Source organism: Neomonachus schauinslandi, chromosome 10, assembly GCF_002201575.2.
Source record: "Neomonachus schauinslandi chromosome 10, ASM220157v2, whole genome shotgun sequence".
NCBI classification, from domain to species: Eukaryota; Metazoa; Chordata; class Mammalia; order Carnivora; family Phocidae; genus Neomonachus; species Neomonachus schauinslandi.
The window spans coordinates 108,556,498-108,576,978 of NC_058412.1; the positions used below are offsets into that span (position 1 = coordinate 108,556,498).

Here is a 20,481-nt window from a genome sequence, read left to right on the forward strand (position 1 = left end):
GTGTGTGTGTGTGTGTGTGTGTGTGTGTGTGTGTGTGTGTGTGTGTGAGAGAGAGAGAGAGAGAGAGAGAGAGAGAAAGAATTACATTGCATTAGTGTAATTATACCAGTGTTTGTGCTGGGTCCTGGCGCTCACCCAAGCCCTAGCAGGAAACCGGAGGACTCCTGCTGGCTCCTTGGTGTGCTGGTTTATGGAGGTGTCTGCCCTCTTGTCCCCGTGTTCCAGCCTCCCTATTCCACTGTGGGGGCTGGGGGTGCATTAGAGCCTTGGGGTGAGCACTGAGGCTGATGAGGTAGGTAGGGCCACAGAAGGGAATTTGGGTTTTATTCAGGGTTCAGAAAGGCTCATAGAGGGTTTTAGGCAAGGGAGGTCAGGTAAAATTGGAGGGTCAGTTCTAGGGGGCTCAGCAAGGAATGTGGAGTTGTCAGGCTACCCCCTCCTTCCTCCCCGAGCCAGGCCAGGCCTGGCCCAGCTCCTCCCACCAAAAGGACTCTGGGCAGAGATCTTGGGATGCCTAAGGGCTGTGGCTGTGGGCCAGAGAGGATTGGGGGCCTGCTCATGGCAACATGCACCTCCCCCAGCCCAGGCCCTCACCCCAGCTCCAATTGCTCTGCCTATCTCAACTCCCTGCCTCCAGGCCTTGGAGAACCAGACCCAGCTAGGGACAGCTGAGGGCCTTTGTGTGTGTGTGTGTGTGCATGTGGTGGGGGGTGGTCAAGTAGAGGAGGGTAGGGTGTCTTTGGGAGGGGTCTGAGAGGCTCCCCTGGGTACCTCCATCTTGCTTGCTAGTGATCAGGGATGAGGTTTAGAGCCTCTTCTAGGTGGGCTCAGTGTGGTTTTTGGCCCCCTTTGTTTCTGCCACCTCCAAAAAGGTCCCATAGAGCCTGCTCCAGTCCCTGACCCCTCCTCTCTCAGGTTGGGGTCATCAGGAGGGGCAGGCAGGGGCCTTGGCACTGATAGACTTGGAACCCAAGGCCTGGGGCTGTGTCTGCACTATCTGGGGCTTGCTGAGAGTCTGGTGGACTGTCTCTTCTTATCTCTGTCATCTGCCTCATCTCTTCTAAGTAAGGGGTCATACTAGCTAATCCCTGACACACCCGTTCTCAGGGTGCTTATATTTTGTGGGAGGACTGGGAAGGTAGGGGGCCTTAAGCCTCATGACCCCTAGTATCCATTAGGATGTGGCCTAGCCCTGAAAGGAGTCCATCCAGTGGGTGTTGAGTGATGGCAAGGGCAGTTGTAGGGGGTGGGAGGGACATGGGATGACATGGGGGGAGTCGTTTCCTGGGGATAGAGGAAACCAGCAGCCCCTGGAGCCCGCTCCTCTCTTCCTAGGCAACAAGCCCAGAGTCCGGAGTATCCGCTTTGCAGCTGGCCATGATGCAGAAGGCTCCCAGAGCCATGTCCACTTTGATGAGAAGCTGCATGACTCTGTGGTCATGGTCACTCAGGAGAGTGACAGCAGCTTTCTGGTCAAGGTACGTGCACCCCTCCCCCCGTCATCCGCCTTTACTCCCTCTGCCCCTTGCCTGGCCCTGCCTGGCTTCCTGGACCTGTCTGTTCCACTTCCTCAAAGCTGGCTTCCTAGGCACATCTCTGTCCCGCCCTGGGCCTTGGTTTCCCTGTCTGTAAAGTGGGAGGTGGCGAGACTGCAATGAAATGAGTGCCTTTAGGATGTTACTCAAACAAGTGGAACAGAGCTGTTGTTATCAGCGTCACCCCGACAACAGCAATGGAAGGTGGTGTCAAGGCTTGAGGTGCCATAGGCCTGGGTTCAGGTCTAAGCCTGCTAATCTGGCACAGTGACCTTGGGCAGGTTACCTCAGTTTCCCCTTCTCTGAAATGAAGACAGCTCACACCCCATAGAGTTGGTGCAAGAATGAGATGAAAGAATGTATGTGTGTCACGCAGGTGTGAGGCTAATTTTGCTGATAACAAGGTGTGACTTGCATTACTCTTCTTTGCAAACCTCTCACTGCTTTAGGCTCTGCGGTATTAGTGTTTACTTTATCACCCCCATGTTTTCTGCTGGGCGGGGCACCCACCTCTGCCAGTTGTCCCGCCTCACACACCCTCCAGCACGGCTTCTCCAAGTGCTGGGGCCCTGGCAGATCCCGCATGCACTTGGGAGGGGCAGGAGGAAGTGTCTGGAGGGGACAGACTGGTGGGGAAACAGGGAATGAATCCCTCAGGTTAAACGGTAGGCCAGGGCTCCGGAGTTGAGCAGGAATGCCCCAGCAAGGGGAGGGCATCTGGTCCATCGAGACCACCGAGAGGAGGGGCCCGGATTCATCATTTCTGCTCAATCGTAAAATCCTTGCTCTTTTCCTGACAACTTCCTCCAGGGAATTAACAGAATTAACCAAAACTTTAAAGAATAGCTCCCTCTCCCCCTACCTCCCCATTGCAAAATCCACTGATGTCCGCTAGGGAAAATTTGGAAGCTAGAGAAAACTATAAAGAAATTAAAAAAAAAAAAAAAAAAGAAAGAAATTTAAAAGCACACACAATCATACTATCCAGACACAACCATAGTTAATATTTTGATGTGTGTCATTTCAGCTTTTTTTTTTTTTTGCTTCATTTCCAAAAACAAAAAGCTGGGATCACAGCGGACACACTGTTTTTTGCTTGCTTGTGAACCGTCTGCTGTCTATGTCAGTAAATAATTTTCCACGAGATTTTCCAACTGCCTGATATTCCATTAAATGTATCATCGTTGATTCATCTGGTTCCCTATTCCTGGTATTATGAATGTTTCTATTTTTTACTGTTATAAATAGGGCAGCGATGAGTGTTTTTTGCACATCTCTGAGATTTCCCCTGGAAAATTCTGCATTTGGTGCAGCTGGGCCACAGGATCACCATTGGCAGGATAGCCAGAAAGCCCTCTTGAGAAATGTGTCCTCCACCTGCAGAGTGTGGGAGCCCTGTGGACTGACCTTTATATCATGCAGTGACGTCTGTCTGTCCCATTGAGCGAACTGCTTCACGTAGCCAGCCCTAACAAGCCCCAGGGACAGGACCGTCGGCCCCGCAGCTGTGAGCACACCAGTGTGTGTGCACACAAGGTAGTGGGTACAGCGTGCACCTCCACGCCTCCGGGACTGCACTCTGGTTAGCCTGCCCGTTCAGCAGCCACCCCAGCTTATGGCCCTTCACACGGCGGGACTTGTGAAGGTCGGCATCTGGTTGCCAGTCACTGTGTACGAACAACAGAAATGGCTTGGGCCAGGACTTGGGGCTTTGGGCTCAGCGAGCCTTTGAGTGGGCAGGCAGGCATCCACGTTCAGGCGCCAGCAGGGTGGCAGCAGGGGTCACTGTGGTGCCGGTGGGCCAGCTCGAGACTGACCCAGCTGGTCCTGTGTCTGTTTTTCTGATTCTATCTCCTTCGTCCCTGCAATCTGTGTTGCCCATTGTCTCCACACGAGTGACGAGAGGACCAGTGTCCCTGAGCCCAGGCTCTTGGCTCTGGGCAGGTGCTGGTAGGGGTGGGGGCAGGGGAGTGGCCTGTCCCATGGGCCATGGCAGGTGCTAGCCCCGTGCCGCATGTGGCAGGAGTGGCCAAGAGGCCTCAGGAGGGCTTTACCCTGGCCACACTGTGTGGTTTCCAGCCAGTCATTGTCTGGCTTCCATGTCCTCGTCTATAAAATGGGCCACTGTTTGCTGCGGGGCCCGTGAAACAGATGCTGAGTCGCAAGCTGAGGGGACGAGGTCCTCAGGCAAAGGGCCTGGAGCCACTAGGCTTGGGGTGTGGACAAGCTGGAGTGCTGGCGGGAGTTAGACCCCCTCTGGAATCCCTACAGCAGCGGGTGCAGGGGCCCACAGGACCCTAGGTGGCGGGAGCTGGCTGGCCCCGGGGGAAGCTGAGAGTGAAGGTGCTTCCCTCTCTCCCTCCATCGTCCCGCTACAGGTTGGCTTTCTGAAGATCCTGCACAGGTATGAGATTACCTTCACTCTGCCCCCAGTGCTCAGGCTGAGCAAGGACGTCCAAGAAGCACCAGTCCCCAGCCTACACCTCAAGCTCCTCAGCGTCATGCCTATCCCAGAAGGTGTGTCCCCAGCCCTCCTCCAGCAGGGCCTGGATGTGAGAGGGGGTGAGAGCATGGGCCGCTTCCCCTCCCCCTTCCAGGGTGGATGGGGGGGTTCAGCAATTGGGGGACATGAGGCCTCTTTATGGGCTTTGAGTGTGGTATCTTGGTAGGTCCCATACCCCAGGCCTTGCTCCTGGACAGAAGTCCGTGGGCTCACACTCTTGGCCCGTGCGTGTGCATCACCTGTGAGGAACTGGCTCTGGGCCTCCAGCCCTCCCTCCTGCCTGCCCTTAAGAAAAATCTGCCAGAGCCCCAGGAATCGTGGGCAGCTACCTACTAGCACCCGCCAGTCACAGGCTTTGGACTTGGGGCTGCTTCTCCTTACCCTGCCAGCTTTAGGCCCTCCCCTGCCCCCACCCAGAGGCTAGGGTGTCAGTTTCATAGTAGGCTGACACCCCGGCTTCAGTTTCATGTCCCCCTACTTCCTCTTCATGACCTTGCCCTTAGTGGATTGGGCAAGCTCCCTCAGGCCCTTACCTCTTGCCACCTGATCTGCTGAGGGCCTGCCCTGTCCCTCTTTCCCCATCACCCCCTTTCCCTGCCTGCCTTTTTGGGGAATCAATGGGCCCTCCTCCTGGGAACCTGAGTTTGACCCTTGGAGCCCTAAAGGGGTTGTCCACAGTCCGGAGGCAGGTAGAGGGGGAAGTGAAGAGGGGGAAGTTTCCAAGGCCTGTTTGCCCAGCCCCGGGGGGATAGGTCCTGGGCCATCCTTAGTCCCTTGGAGGAGGTGGCCAGTCTTGGTGGCAGGTTGAGGCCAGTGAGTGCTGGGGGCGGGGTGGAGACCAAGGAAGTGCTGATGACCTGGGCAGGTTATAGCGTCAAGTGTGAGTACTCGGCGCACAAGGAGGGTGTCCTCAAGGAGGAGATGCTGCTAGCCTGTGAAGGTGGCGCCGGCACGTGCGTGCGAGTGACAGTGCAAGCACGCGTCATGGGTGAGCCGCGAGCCCGGGTCTGGTTACGGGGGGAGGCGCCCGCTTGGCCGCACCGGGTTTTTGCCCTCCCTGTCTGGAAGAGGGGTCCTTGCCTTGGCCCGGGGTTCCCAGGTGCCTTCTCCCCACCCCCCTAGCAGGGCCCAGAGGGAGGGGGGGCGGGGGGGGGGGGGAATGTCTCCTAAGAGTGGGTGGGGCCAGGGGCCAGCCTGGCATCCTCATTTGTCACCTACCTTGCAGACCGACACCACGGCACACCCATGCTGCTTGATGGGGTCAAGTGCGTGGGTGCTGAGCTAGAATACGACTCAGAGCACAGCGACTGGCACGGCTTCGACTGAGGCCTGCGGCCCTGCACGCCTTGGGGCCCCACAGCCTTAAACCCCACCTCATCTCCCTGAATGCTATGTGACGGTGTGGCTTCCTCGCCCCTCCCCGGGGTGGGGGGGCGGGGGTGGGGTGTCCAGGGGCTTCTCACCTCTGCCTTCATTGTGCCACCTCCCTGCCTCTCCTGTGTCCTCCTGTCCCACTTCCTCCTCTCCATGAGCCTCAGTCTCCTGCCGGAAGAAATGGGTTGAGCCCCCAGGGAGGCTATCTGAGGGAGGGGTACACCTGGAGTGAGTTCTGCCCTCCCCCCACCCCAAGCCATAGGGGCTCTAGCCAGGGCTTGGGAGAGGAGACAGCTGGCTAGGTGATGTCGCCATCACTCCCGTTACTGCTGCAGCTCTCTGGCTTTTGCCGTGCCCCCTCCCTCTTTCCTCCTGCTGTCCGCGCTCAGTAGGAGGGAGGCACAGCCCCAAGCCCTAACCCCCAGGTCTGTGTTACTTGGTTTTTAAAGGACTGGTTGGGATAAAACCCTAAAGAAATAAAACTTTCAGTGGATACCAGAGGCCAGCCAGTGTTTGTTCTCCAGGGCTCTGAGAACACCCAATCCTCCGCAGATGGGCTAAGGAACAATTTTGGATTGTATCATGCTTTTACGAGGAAGGGGCACTCGATGGTATTCTAGCACCTGGCCCCAAAAGAAGTATGCACGCTTGGTATTTTAGGCCTGGGAATAGTTGACGAGTTGGGATGGGGAGGGCCTTCTGCCTAGGCCAGATGGGAAGTCTTAGGGAGTGAGGTCTGTTTGGGATGTTTGACAGAGAGAGCAGCACCCCCTCTGGTCAGTTCCCAGCTCTGCGCAGAGCTGAAAGCACTCTCCCTTTTTTGAACCCAGCCCTGCCTCCACTACTCTGTTGGGGTCCCCTTTGTGATGTACCAGCAGGCTATACCTTCACCTTAGGCACAAATGCTTTATTGTCACCTTAGGATTCTCAGGGAGGTGGGGCAGTTGCAGGTCAGGGGTGGGCAGGGAATGTCCCAGTGGCATAGTGAGTTGATGGCAGATCCAGGATCAGCCCTTCGTTCTCCTTCTGTCTCTCGACAGCCCCCCCCAACCCCCACTGCCCTTCGGTGGCTGGGATAGGGTGCACGTGGGTCATTCATGGGCTTCTTCAGATGAATTATCTGTCCTGAAGGAAGGCCCCCCCCCAGCAAGCTCCCCCTACATCCTCTCATAAGTGCCTTCATCCTGCATCCTCCTTTTTAGCCTGTTAATTGAGAAAGCTTAAAAATTAACAGTCATACCTGGATGGTCAGTACCACACCCGGGAAGGTCCTGTACCCCTGTGCTGCTTGTGCTAGCCTCCAGCCATTTTTCTGCACCATAGGGCCTCTCTGCCCAGCGCCCTGTGCTGGCTGAGCCTATCAATCCATGTACTGGGCCCTTCAGGCCCAAGCTCTGCACATCCTCTGTCCTCCTGCTGCCCCTCCTGCAGCGGCCCTGCTCCGCCTCTCCCAGCTGCCTCCACTTCCCACCCCCCACCCCCCAGTTCAGGCCAGGGCTTGGTCTTCTGCTGCAATCTGCCTTCGGGGTCACGTGCCCCCTTGTGGGCGCACCGTCTTACGAACCTCTTCTGACTCTTTGATCTCAGCCCTTGGCAGGGCTCTTCGGCCTTCCAGTCAGCCGACCCGGGCCCAATTCCAAAGCGAGAGTTTGTCCCTACCCATCCTGCGACCTCATCTCCCCGGACAGGAGGGCGGGGGAAGAGGCGCTGACTTCAGAACCAGCAGCTCGGTCCACGCGAGCCAGCGCCCCAGACTCCCCCCTCACCCCAACTCCCCGACCGCAACAGGGCGGGGCCTGGCACGGGGTGGGGATGGGGCTGGCACGGCGCCCGCGCCATCAGTTGGAAAGAAAGTCTATGGCGGCGCGCACGGAGCGATTGGTGCTGACGTCGACTGCGGTGACCTTGATCTCGGTGTCGCCAAACTGCATGGCGGCGCGGATCTCGCGGCGGCCGGGGGACGCGCCGTCGGAGGGCTCCAGCTCGAGGCTGAGCGCGCCGCACTTGCGCACGCCCGGGTCGGTGATGAAGCGCGCGTCCTCGGCGGCGCAGCAGTACAGGTTGATGAGCACGCGCCGCTGGCCCGGCCGCGCCGGGCAGTAGCTGCGCCGCACCTCCTCGCCCAGGGCCACCGACTGCTCGGCGGCCACGAAGCGCTCGAAGACGTCGGTGCACCAGCGGCGGCCGTCGCGGACCAGCAGTTTCTCAGGCGGGTGGCGCCCGGCCACGAAGCGGTTGAGCACGCCCACGCCGTAGGTGAGCGGCGAGCGGCGCACGCGCACCACGCCCGGCGCCTGCCCGAACAGCACCGCGCCCTTGAGGATGGTGAGGCCCACGTCGTGCGGGACCACCACGCGCAGGCCGCGGGCGCCCAGCGCCGCGTGCACCGCGTGCTGCAGCACGGCCGACTCCGCAAAGCCGCCCACCAGGAAGAGCAGCTTCACGCCCTGCACCTCGGGCCGCGCCAGGAGCGCCTCTGCGGGAAGGGGCGGGGTGGGGGGGGGAGAAGGGAACGCGAGGTGAGAGAGCGCACAGGCCTCCGAGGCCGCCGCCCTGCGGCCACAGGCACCTCCCCTCCGCCATCCTGTACCCAGCTGGCAACTAGAAACTGGTTCCGTCACCCTAAAACGGTAGCCGGGTTCGGAGGAAGAAAAACACCGAGAGTTTTCATTGAGTGCTTCGGGCAGTCTTCACGGGCTCTGCTTCCCCTCCACTCTACCCCCTTTCCTCTCGCACCACGACGTGGAGGGCGAGATAAGGATATGCATTTTCATGTACTAAGTGCCTCCTGCCGACTGTGCCGATGTGCATATCTCTAGTATTTCAGCTCCCTGGGATGACAGTTTTGGGGACCCGATACTATCACCCCATTTTATAAATAAGGAAACCGAGGCATCAGGGGTTCTTTCACAGTCAGAAGAGAGACTATACACATCATCCCTCCGAGTTCTTAATACCCACGACACTGTGTCCTCCAGGTGTTTCAGGTGATTCTGGGTCTCATTCCAGTGTATGGATGGGTGGAGGCTTCCAGGCACTAATGGGGAGGAATCATTCCTGCATCTGAGTGTGAATGTGGGGGTCAGTGGAGGACTCAAGCTCAGGCACTCACCTATGTGCTGGATGATCCCACTGACCGTGGGCTGAAAAAGCTCGTTCATGGCCTCGCAAGACATCCTGAGCATCCCCTGCGAGGACCACTTCACGAAGTTCACGCTGTTGGTGAAGGGGGCACAGGCTTATCGTGGGGTCTGGGGTTCTACCCCTGCTCCAGGCCAGTGGGCCCGGGCACTGACTGCATATTGTGTGTTCTCCCAGCCCCACTCCCTCAGGGGCTTTAGGCGCCTGCCTGCTCCAGTTCCAGGCATGAAGCCCCAGGAGAGGAGCCTCCCTTTGTCTCTGGGCAGAAGAGCCAAGGCACACTGGCTGGCACGGAGCGTGTGTGTGGCGGGGTGGGGTGGGGTGGGGAGGCTGCCGCGGTGCGGGGAGGAGAAAGATGTCGGCCCTTCCCCCAGTTCCGGCCGCGGATTCTAGCTGGGATGCTCATGCCCCTCTCCTACTGTCGGCTGGCAAGAACTGTGCACGGGGCAGGTGGGGCAGACTCTGGGGCCCACGTGCTCCCTTGCAGGGGCTTTCCCCATCCGCAAACCCTGCTTGAGTCCATGGTCCCCGGACCCACCTGCTCCGGCGCAGGGCTGTCTCCACGTTGTGGCCTCGCTGTTTGCGGTAGAAGTCGATGAAGGAGAAAGGCAGCGAGATGTTGAGCGCCCCTGCGCGGTGCGGGCCCGCCGTGCGTTTGCGGGCCTCGAAGGCGATGGTCAGATCCACCCAGGCTGCCGGCCGTTGCCTTTTGAAGGTGGTGATGAAGTCCTCGCCGAAGATGCGGCCCAGCAGCTGCTCAAAGGCCAGGTCCACGCCCACCGCGCCATAGGGACCGCCTGGGGTCGGGCAGGGGATAGAGGGGGAGTCAGTGCAGAATCTGCCGCCAGGGGGCGTTGGCGGGGCCCGGGCGCGCTCGGTACCAAGGGTGCTGCCTGGCGGGCTACTGACCAGATGCCTTGTACAGTTCCTTGAGGGTGCCATGCGGCTGCTCCAGCTGGTGCACGGTCAGGTCCACAGTGCCTCCTCCGCAGTCTGCCACCACGTAGCGGTCTCCTGCGGCGGCGAGCGTGAGCACGCACTCCTGGCCCGCTTTGCACCCTCAGCTCTGCTTCCCTTCCAGATTCACCCAGCCCCCAGCCCTGCCCCAGACCCGAGCCTTGCCTGCGGGGAGGATGGGGGTGGGGGTAGCTGTAAGGGGCTTCCAAGTGCTTAAACCTTAGGCTACCGGGTAGGGACGCAAGGTTTTGGGGGAAAGTGTTTCCAGGACTCTGCAACTTCATCCGTGGAGAATCCCCAGGAGAAGTGGGAGTCAGGGGCGCAGCTGAGTGGTGTGGGGGTGCAGGTGACCGTGACTGCCAGGTTAGGTGCAGCTGGTGGAGGAGTAAGGGCGGGGTTTCTAGGGGCTAGAGCCCACTTCGCGAATGTTCCCTTGCCCCCTATCAGTGTACGTTCCCCGCAGGACCCGAGAAACGCCCCTCTGTCCCTCCTTCCCCACCTGCTTGCATCTCTGCCCACAGCTCTCCGACGCCAGACTCCACCAGGAACGTGCGGCTGTGGCGGGACCGGCGCAGCTGCTCGCGGGCTGGGGGTCGAGGGACAGCAGGACAGTGGGGTTAGAAGGAGGTGCCTCTGCTAGAACGCTCGGCACCCCCCTCACCAGCACCCTCCATGAGCATCTGGACCAGCCAGTTCTCCTGAAACTCTTGCTCTACTCTAACTAGGAGAAGGCAGTGCTGAACCTCAAAGGGTCTGGAAGAACCCAATGGGGTACGCTCCAGTGTTGGGACCAACAGCTGAGGGGAAGTATTTCTGGCTGCAGGACATTCCCTTAATGCAGGCTGGCTCATGGCAGGGCAAAATTGGGGTTAGGACAGTTTGGCCGGGGGAGGAGTTCCTGGGGGATCCAGGGGAGCCCAGGACTTGGGACCTCTTCTAGTCATGGGAGACAGCATCTGGGAGAGTGACTAAGACTGACCACAGCTGTCTCAGTGCCCAGTCCTGGTACTGGGGCTTGAGCTTGGTAGTGGGAACTTGGGGCTATTGTGGGGGGAATGGGGATGACAGCTATGTACCAGGATGGGAGAGGTGGCTGATTCAGGGGCTGCTGAAGAGAAAACTCTTGAAGACCACCTTGGTTCAGAGTGGGGGCTGACTTCCTCCTTTGTCAGCACCTCCCCTCGGGACAGGTTGTTTCCCCTACCTTCAAATTGAGGACTGGGGCTGAGTCCTACCCTCCTCAGACAATGATCTCCTAGGGCAAGGTGAGATCTCTGTCCTCAGATTGGGCTCCCCCAGCTCAGGGCCGTGCCTCCTCCCTCAGACTGAAGTCCACCAGAGATGTTTCTGCCCTCTCACATTGGGCTGGAGTGGGGCAGGGGGTTGTCTCCTCTTGATGTCGGACATGGCCGAGCCTCTGGCCTCAGTGACCCTCTGACCCTCCCAGGGCAAATGTCATACCACTGGACAGTGCCCCTGGGGGCAGCTCACCCTGCCGGAAGCTGGAATCGATGGAGCGGCGCTCACCCAGGCGTCCACTGCCTGGAGCCCGGCTGCTTAGGTCCAAGAGCTGGTGTAGACGCAGCTTGCGGCAGTAGACAGAGGCGGCCTCTGGCTCCAGGGCGATGAGGAGTTGCTCTGCGTCCTCCCTGGACACCAGGCCAGCCTGGGGATAGGTGGTGGGCAGGGCCAGGCAGCTCCATGGGCCAAGTGTCACACCTCAGATGGCACCTCCGGGCAGGCAGCCAGGGCCTGGGGGGCTCCCCACCTCCTCCCCATCACACCCCAGCCATGGTAGGCCTCTCAGGCCCCTCCATGCTGCACAAATTTGGAGCTCCCTCAGAGCTACCCTGTGACCAGCCTGGGGAGGGGCACGGCCACAGCCAAGAATACCATGGGGTTGCCCAGCAGGAAGAGACTAGACAGTGAAAACCTACAGCACCTGGGATCTGCCCCTCCAAGCTGCCCAGGGTGGCCCAGGCTCTGGCAAGGTCCCCTTCACAGGTGCAGGGCTGGCCAGCTGCGCACCGGCTGAGGGTGTTAGCCCAGACTCTAGCACAGTGTGTACGGGGTGTAATGGCCAGATCACCAATTAGAGCAGATGGTGTGTGCGTGGGGAGGTCCCCTTTGGCTCACTGAACCCTCTTCCTTCACCAGGCTGGTGTCAGACAATAGCCACACTCCCCACTCTCAGGAGAACTTTGTTCCCCAAGAATCGGATATAGGCACCAAGAGACAAACAGTGAAATTGCAGACACCAGGCCAGGCCAGTTGCGGGGAGAAAAACACCTGGGATCTGTTACTTCCTGTATCAGGACAGGGGATCCCTCCCCCTGTGGGAAGTACTTTATGGTTTTGTGGGATTCCCTGGATTCTGTGCAGGTGGGGGTTGAGGATGGGTGGGTATGGAGACTTCCCGCCCAGGGCCAGCCCTTCCTGAACTGGCAGCCTGGGACCAGTGTAGGAGGAAGCAGGTTAGATAAACCGGCAGGTGGCACTGCGGGGTGGGGGGGGTTGTTTATTCTGGCTGGGCACAGCCTTGCTTTCATCCTGGTCTCTGCAGGGCGGATGCCCACTACCTCAGGGTTAGCTCCTTCCAGTGACAAGCGTAGGCACCCAAAGACCTGGCACCTGGGGCATGCCTGGCCCACAGGTGTGTGGGGGTTGGGGCTCTGGTATCTTCCAGGGGGTGCACCGGCAGGCCTTTTGGAGGTCCTCGGGTGTTCCCCAAGGCCCCAGGGGGAGGACCAAGCCATGAGTCTTCTCTGGGAGGCTGTGCTCCCCTTCCCCCATCTCACTAGAGGTGGGGGGACTTGAGTTGTGCACCCTCCCATTCTCCAGACCTTTGGGCATCTCTTACGGTAGGAAGCCCAGCAAGCATTGGTCCAAATCACCTCCCTTCATAATTTCATCGCCCTGTTTCTCCTGCTCAAAGACTGACAGTGGTTGGGGCTCGGTGGTGGCGGAGTCCCTGGAAAATACTGGTGCTGGCTGAAGCGGATGTTCTTGGTGCCCTGCCCAGCTACTGTGTGTTGGCTCCCAGCTGCCCCCTTCTCTGGAGAACTGCCCTCAGCTGAATGGAAACCACCTCACTTGGAGAAGTTTCCCCCACACCCCCAGGAACCAATGACAGGCTGATACGGATCCAGAAAAAGCCAAAGGCCTTGCCTCACTGTGGTCAACTGCTGGGTACAGCTCTTCCTCCAGTCCTCTCCACGGAATCAGGCTGAGGCTAGACTCCAGCTGAGACCACGTTCCTGCTCAGCTCTTTCTCCTGCCCATTTCCCTCACTCTTTCTCCTGAGAGCCCTTCTTCAAGGGCTTGTGCTGCATGCACAAGAATCCCTATCTTGCGCTCTGCTTCTAGGAAACCTGACTTAAGACACCGGCTAGGCTGGCCTGGGCTGTGCCTCTCATCCCCTCTGCTCTCTGTTCCAGCAGGCTCGCACCCTCTCCTGGTGGCAACAACCCTCCAAAATGCCCAGCAGGGGAAGGCCGCAGGTCTTTACGCAATGACTGGTCCCAAGGGTGGTGGGTAAAGGAGGGTCTTGGGGGCCTCCCTGGAGCCCTCCTGAGTGACGCCCCCTGCTCTGTCTGCCCGTCCTCACCAAGTAGGCAGCCTCACGCATGAACTGCTTGGAAGGCTGTTTCCAGATGGCGGGCACCGTCAACACCCAGCGCACAGTGTCCTTCTCTGGCAGCGATGGGCACTGCTCCCTCAGCTCCTGCAGCAGGAGGGGGCAGCAAGGGGTAGGCTGGCTTGGGTTGGGGGTGGGGTATCTTCAGCCTTCTATTTATGGGAGCTGGAGTTGCTAATCAAGCCTCAGGAAGGACTTCCCAGCTGAGTGGGAGGAATTCCTAACGCCCCACTCCCCCCAACACCTGTATGTCCCATGCAGGCTCCATCCAATGGGAAGGCAGGGGCTGGAGAAGATGATTTCTGACCCCTGCTGGATAGGCTGAGAGGAGACGATGGACCTGGGGGTCCCTGCCCCGGGCCGCAGCGCACCTGAAGGGCATGCTCCTTGAAGAAGCGCAGGGCATGGGCGAACACCTCCAGGGCAGGCATTTTCTTTCCATTTACAGCCTCCAGCTGGGTCTTCAGGGTGAGATCCTGGCAGGGTCATAGGCAATTCTGCAGAAGGCCATAGCTCTGCCCCCACTTCCTGACGACCACTCTCTGAAAATCACCCCATTTCCTGCTGCTTCGCCTCTGGAGTGTCCTCGCTAATCCCACATTAGTTCTGTCCCCAGCCCCTCTCGTTAGCCCCGCCTCTCCTCTAATCCTGGCCTCACCCCCCCAGCCCCGCCCCCTCAGCCTCTCCTCACCTTTTACCTTTGCTCCCCCTCCGTGAGCCCCTCCCTTTCCACTCCTGGCCCCGCCCCCCTGGCTGGAGCGGCCCGGAGCCAGAATGTGCCTTACAGTGGTGCTGTGGATCTTCATCTTGAACTTCTCGAAGTAGAGCCAGTCCCGCGCCTCCTCAGGGTCCAGATCGTGGTAGTAATCGCGGGCGGTGTAGCCAAAACTGTGAAAGGCGCCCTCCGGGGTCAAAAGCAGGCAGGTGGGGGTCTTCTGGTGGGCCACTCCTGGGTCCCCGCCCTCCCATTTCCTGTGGAGGCACAGGGCTGTCAGTGTGGTCAGCGAAACCCTCCCTTCGTGGGGTTGGGTACTGGGCTCTGGGATCAGCTGTGTGATCTTGGGCAGGCCACCTAGCTTTCCTACATGTAATATGGAAATAATAATAGTACCTACCTCTTAAGGGTCTTGTGAAGATCGTGCTTGGCATCCCCTTAAATCTCCATAAATGCTGCTCATGGGATCCTGTCTATCCATGGGGCCACAGGACCCATCAACATCCTCAGCTCCTGCTTCCTCCCATGAGGTATACCGTTAGACTTCGCCTCCCTGTACTCTTAAGCAGCAGCAAGCCATCATCCACCTGCCTGGGTCTGGCCTCCTGATGTATCCCTAGAGGACCCTCGCAGAGGCTTTCTCCCAGCCAGACGGTTTACCCTCCTCTAGGCTATCTTCCACCGCCAAGCTCCTTCAAGGCATTGATCATTCCTATCTGACCCACCTTGGCAGCTACACCCAGTTGACTGCACCTCCAGCAGGACCCCAAAACCTGAACGAGATTCCAAACCTCCCCATCTGCAGGTGCCATCTGGAATTCCACCCAGAACTCCCTGTCTAGTTCATTGGCCTGGCAACTTCTTTCTCCCCTTCCTCTGCCTTCTCTGATGCCCTGACCCCTCTAGGCCAAGCTCATCCCTGCAGCCTTTAGGGGAAGGAACTGGGAATCCAGGCAGAAGGAACAGCATGTGCAAAAGTTTAGAGGTGTGGAAGAGCCAGGAGAACCAGCTATAGGCTGGCTCAGTGTGCAGCTGGAGAAAATGCAGGAATGTTAAAGTCAGCTAAGGAAGAGCATCAAATGCCATATCTGAATTCTGTCTTGATGGGTTTTAAGTAGGAGAATGAGGAATCATAACCACATCTGCCATTAGAAAGGTCACTGGCTGACCTTTGTGGTGGCAGCAGGGGTTACCGGCATTCAGTTGCTGGTATGCAGCTTTCTGTTCACGCCCAGGAGCTACACACCCTTGACGTGACTGGCCAGGGCACGATAGCCCAGATCAAGGCTCACACAGACTTGTTGGAGGGCATCACTCCAAGGAGATCAAGTCCTGCTCCTTGCAGGCACACCCCTAGACGATGAAGCTACCAGGGCCAGTGTGGGGTGGAGGCTCCGACCACTCTGGAAGTAACCATCCACATGCTTGGAGGTAAAGTCCATGGTTCCCTGGGCCGTGCTGGGAGAATAAGAGGGCAGACCCAAAGTGGCCAAACAGGAGAAAAAGAAGACAGGCCAGGCCAAGCAGTGGATGCAGAACTGGTGTTTGTTAATGCTGTGCCCGCCTTTGGCAAGAAGGGCCCCAGTGCCAACTCTTAAGTCTTTTGTAATCCTGGCTTTTGCTAATAAAGCCACTTAGCCCAGTCAAAAAAAAAAAAGAAGAAGAAGAAGAAGAAAGAAAAGAAAAGAAAAGAAAAGAAGAAAGAGAAAGAAAGTTCATTGGTCCCCATGTGGCAACAGCCTGGAGGGGAGGAAAAATGGAGAAGGAAAACCAGAGAGGAGGATATTGCTACCATCCAGGTGAGAGAGGGTGGGGCTGAACTTAGGGGTGGTGGCCATGGAGAGAAGTGACTGGGTGTTCCAGAGATATTAGGGAGATAGAAATGGCAGGTCTTGGTGGCTAGTAGGGGTGGGGAGGGTTTGGGAGGAAGCCAAGATACCCTCCAGTTACTTCCTGTGACTGTCCCCTCCACAGGACAGCGTCCTTTCTTGGTCCTCAGGCCCAGCATGGAGTCCAGCATGGTTTCCGTTATGTGTGCTGACGAGCATGCCAGCTGGGATGCCCTGGAGCTCCTAGAGGGCTGTAAGTGCCCAGAGCCTTTGTGGCCTTATGTGGATGTGGACGGAGCAGGGAAGGGGGAAGGACAGTTCATGCTTATGCAGCTGAAGTCCCTTGCATCTTTGGGGAAGTGACCCTTATGTTTGTCTCTCCATCCACCCTGCCATCTACCCTCCCAGGCCTTGGGAAGCCCCTCGGCTCCCCGATCCCGGTTGGGGTTGGAGCTTTGGGGTCTTCTAGAAGGGTCTTCCACCTACTGGCTGCAGCTTCACTAAGAATCCTGATCCTTCAAAGGATCAGGGTCTTGAGACCTGGAGGGCAGTGTCAAAAAATGTACTGTTCAAATAAAGCTCGACTACATCAGAATGGGTTTTTTGCCCATCTCTTTCCTAACAACTGTGTGACCTGTTAACTCAGCGAACCCTCTGATCCTTCACGTCTTTGTCCTTCACTGAGGTGTTCAGCCTAGGAATCTGCCTGTCTACCACACACAAATCCCAGCACAGGTTTTCAAGGAAGGCTATTCATTGCAGCACTTTTTGTAATAGTGAACAATTAGAGGGGAAGAAACCTCCCAAAACCATCAATAGAAAAACAGACGAATCATGACACATCTGTACGTAGGACACTATGCAACTATTAAGAGAAATTGTGGCTTCAATCGGAGCTGATAGGAAGAACAGGCCTGTCAACTAAGATGCGTGCCCTGAGCCCAAGGGAGCCGGGCGGCTGCCTTGCTTTTGTTGTTTGCTTGGTTCCTTTATCTTTTTCCTTTTTAAAGAAAAAATAAAGCAGGTGGATTTGAAAGAAAAAAGAGAAATTGTGACTTTATGTGTTGACACGAAACATCTACAAAATAATGTTGAAAGTTTAAAGTAAGGCAAGTTGTAGGATATCCCACTTTTATTTAAAAAACACATATATGTGCATATATGCGTGTGTGTTGGGGATGGAGGGAGCTCGGGGCAGACTCCATGTGTCCTCAGTGACAGTCCTTCTGAGACCAGGCCCATCCCAGGGAGTGAGGACCCCCGCCCCCGTCTCCCAGCCCAGCCACCCTCACCTCATCATGTGGATGGCTTCAGGATCACTGGCAAAGCTGAAGGCGTAGCCACTGGAGGTGGTCCCGAAGTCGATGGCCACCACCACGGAGAAGGGAGCACGCTGGGGGGCCCGGACCTCGGGCTTCTGTGAGGGTGAGACCCAGAGTTAGGCAGCAGCCAAGGGCTGCATGCCCGAGCCCCTCCTCTCCTCTGGCTGTGGTCCAGACTGGCCCTGCCCCAGTCACCTGCCCGGGCTCCCCTCCCCTTCCCAGGCTCCAGGCTGAGCCCCAGAGCGTCCAACTGCTCAGAATCCCAAGGCCTCTCAGGTCACCCTCTGCAGCTTTTGGCTTAAGCTCCTACTTTCCTCTTTGGGTTCTCTGCCTGCCTTCTGCCTGGCCAGCCTGAGCCCCACCCCCGTCACAGCTCCTCGGGGCAGCTTCAGTAACACATGGACCTGTGTATATTTGACCCCCCAGATCTTTGTGGCCACAGTGAGACAACCAGACTCCGTTGGTTTTATGGCAGAGGAGAAAGGCCTGTGCACGGGCCCACCGTGGTTCCTTCCTTCTCCCAGGCCAGGCCTGGGCTCCCTGAGAACAAGGGGATCCCCAGGCTGGATCACTGGGGTGAGGCCATCCTGGGTGGGGTGACCCAGGGAGTTTGAGGGAGGTTTATATCCTGGATACTTCAAGCTAGTAGTTTCCAAACTAATTTTTAGCAATGTGTCTTGTCTTCTCCAGATATAACTTGTATTCAGGGAGGGCGGTGGTCCCCAGGACGGGGAGCAACTCTGGGAGGCCCACCTCTGAGGACCTGAAGTAACTACATGCTCAGAAGTCTCCCTGCCCTAGGCAGGCTCTGGTCCATGGGTGGCATCCTGGAGCGGGGCTGTTCGGGTGTTAAGTTACGTTAGTCACCTGAGTAGAACTGTTGTTACCCCTACAGTCCAAGGTCACCTGAGGCTAAGTCTTCTGGGGGAGACATAACTGGAATGTGCAGGGGCAAGAGGCATGGCGCCACCCCCAGGCCAGCCCGGGCCCTGCCGGGGCTCTGCCAGACACCAGGCCAAGTTCTCTGGAGCACGACCCCTCTCCATAGCACCCAGCCACCCACCACCAGGATCCCTGCTCCCAGGCTTACTGGAGACTGCGAGGGTGTGAGGGGGGGCGATGCCACAGCTTTCCTGGGTTCGTGGGGAGCCAGGCGGGCTGGGCACGGGGGACCGCTCGGGGCTGGAGCCTGCAAAGAGAGGGCAAGTCACTCTGGCACAATCAGGGTAGGGGCTGGTGGCTGGGCACTGGGAGGTTCTCCATCAGTCCTTGCTGCGCTGAGGCAAGGGGCACCCTGCTGGGGGAGGAGGACTCGTGGGGGAGGGGAGGAAGGACAAGACGGAGGCAGGGGCAGGCTGAGGGCCTGTTATCGATTTGAGGTGACCTCCCCCTGAAGGGTGACCCATGCCTCACCTGGTGACTCCGCGTCTCCCCAGCATCCCTCAGACGCAGCAGGGGAGGGGAGAGACAGAGAAGCATTATGGGGGATGGGGGAGACTGAGTGCAGAGAGAGAAGGGCAGGAGAGATGGGGTGGGTGGGCTCCTGGGGTGGAGGTGAGGGTGGAGGGTAGAGAAACCAGAAAAGGTGGGGAACTACAGACGGAACTGAGCAGGAGGTAGGGCTGCTCCCCTCCCTGATAGACTTTGGCCACATGGTTCTAATCAGGACCCAAAGGAGCCACCCTCCCTTCCTCCCTCCCTCCACTAAGGGCCAAGGACAGGCCCAGCTGGTGGGGATCGAGAAGGGGAACAGCACTTCTCCCAGCCCAGCCCTCAGCTGGGGGGTGTCCACAACACTAGGAAGTTGGATTCTGAGCCGCCCTTCCCCATGACACACAGAAGCCTGGAGCCAGCATTTGGGGGCAGGAGGCCCCACTGAAACCCTCTCACAGGCCCAGGACTGAGCTGGACCTTTGCTGGGAGGAAGCAGAGCAGCTCCAGAAGGCAGCCCAAAGCCTGGCTTGGAGGATCACGCAGCTTAAGGGCCTGCCTGGCTGGTCATCCCTAGGTGTGGGCTGGTGGCTCATCACCACCACACTGGGCTCTGCTAAGGCCCCTGCCGGGGGTACTGGGGCTGCCCTGAGATTCAGGTGTGGGGACAGGGAGGTGGCCCAGGAGGCTGATGGGGTCTGGTGTGAAGACCTGCGGACACGTCGAACTGGTCTGGCTGGCTTTAGGCTGAGCCAGGGCCCGGGGCCTGTGTTCCTTCAGCAGCTGTCCTGCCCCGAGCCCTGACAGGTCCCAGTTTCCCCGGCCTTGGGGTATGCGGGAACATATGTGAGGCATGAGGGGGACTCAAGGAAGTGCCTGGACCGGGCCAGAGTCTGTCTGGAGGTGTTGGAGGGGCAGGGTAGGGGGGTGGCTCTCCCAGGGCTCCTTCTTTCTAGGCAGCCGGCACAGGCTTGGGCCCTGCCACCAGCTCCAGCCCGAGGGGCCGAGTTGCTATGGCTGGAGCCTGGGAAGGGAGGCAGGAAGGAAGGCCCAGCCCACCAGGTCTTTGTTAATGGACTTCCTGAGGAGTGTCCCTCCTGCCTCCCGGCCTGCCACCCCTGCAGAGAACGCGGAGCCAGCTCCCAGACCCGGCCACAGGCAGATGCGGGTGTATACATGCAGGGTGCTGTGCGTGCAGAGCCAGCTGCCAATACACACTCCCACACAAGGCCCTGCACACAGAGACCTGCCCACAGGCAGGCAGACACACGCTCGCACACACACACACACACACACACACGCACGCTCATACCAGGTCCCATGTACACAGACCTGCTCAAGACGTGCACACGCACATAGTCCTGGGCACACAGACCCACTGGGCACACACACACTCACAGACACAGTCCTGTGTGCACCAACCCCCCCCCCCCCCCCCACAGACACACTCGCTCAGCACCCTCTTCTGGGAGACGCAGCCGTGTGCAGACTGGGGGTGGGTCGCGGTGCCCGGGTGAGTGGGGTGGTGGGTCAGGGCCAAGGCTGCAGGGGGTGGGGGGGGCGGGCAGGGGAGAGTCTTACCGAGGTACAGCCCCTGCAGGCCCATGTCCGGGACAGCCAGCATCTTTGCAGGCCCTGTGACTGTGAGCAGGAACAGACAAAACAGAACGGCATTTATTTGTTCCTTTGTTTCCTCTCTGAATGCTTATTTATTTTATTTGTTTACTTTTGGCTGGAGCCCTTTGAAGCGAATGCCAGGCATCATGTTGTTTCACCTATAAATTCTTCAGTACATCCCGCTAACAGAGAAAGACTTTAAAAACATCGTCACAACACCGACCTGATGTGTAACAATATTAACAGTAATTCCTCAGGCTCATCTAACATTCAGTCCCACAGTCCCCGCTTGTCTCAAAAACTTAACAGTGGCTTTGTTGCAACCAGGATGCTCCTAAATGTTTTCAAGCGCCCAGTCCGTGCCAGGTGCTAGAGGGCATCAGCGACCTGGAGAGACACTGTTCCTGCCCCCGGAGGCCC

The 20,481-nt window shown here is 58.4% G+C and overlaps 2 protein-coding genes and 1 pseudogene across 9 annotated transcripts in view; 2 read left to right on the forward strand and 1 right to left on the reverse strand.

Annotated features, from left to right (window-relative positions):
• The window catches only part of C10H20orf27 (chromosome 10 C20orf27 homolog), a 13,962-nt gene extending 8,056 nt beyond the window's left edge, over nt 1-5,906 (forward strand). For 4 of the 7 annotated variants that reach the window (XM_044918990.1, XM_044918988.1, XM_044918991.1 and 1 more), the window contains 3 exons: nt 1,336-1,478; nt 3,914-4,097; nt 4,904-5,906. In XM_044918990.1, the coding sequence (XP_044774925.1) occupies nt 1,336-1,478; nt 3,914-4,097; nt 4,904-5,160 (584 nt within the window). In that variant the 3' untranslated portion in view covers nt 5,161-5,906. Of the gene's footprint in view, nt 1-1,335; nt 1,479-3,913; nt 4,098-4,204 lie in introns of all 7 variants that reach the window. The other 3 variants (XM_021688892.1, XM_021688893.1, XM_021688895.2) reach the window with 2 other exon arrangements.
• Nucleotides 5,907-6,881: 975 nt separating this feature from the next.
• HSPA12B (heat shock protein family A (Hsp70) member 12B) lies at nt 6,882-20,084 on the reverse strand. Its single transcript, XM_021689186.1, is given in 13 exon segments — nt 6,882-7,888; nt 8,525-8,628; nt 9,092-9,350; nt 9,463-9,567; nt 10,010-10,096; nt 11,002-11,176; nt 13,118-13,234; nt 13,519-13,623; nt 13,933-14,119; nt 16,984-17,108; nt 18,104-18,127; nt 18,129-18,202; nt 20,026-20,084. Coding segments are annotated over 13 exon segments (2,043 nt in total). The 5' UTR covers nt 20,069-20,084; the 3' UTR covers nt 6,882-7,250.
• LOC110579514 lies at nt 14,254-15,460 on the forward strand (annotated as a pseudogene). Its single transcript, XR_002480266.1, has one exon. The product of XR_002480266.1 is annotated as a ubiquitin-like protein FUBI (transcript).
• Nucleotides 20,085-20,481: the final 397 nt, after the last annotated feature.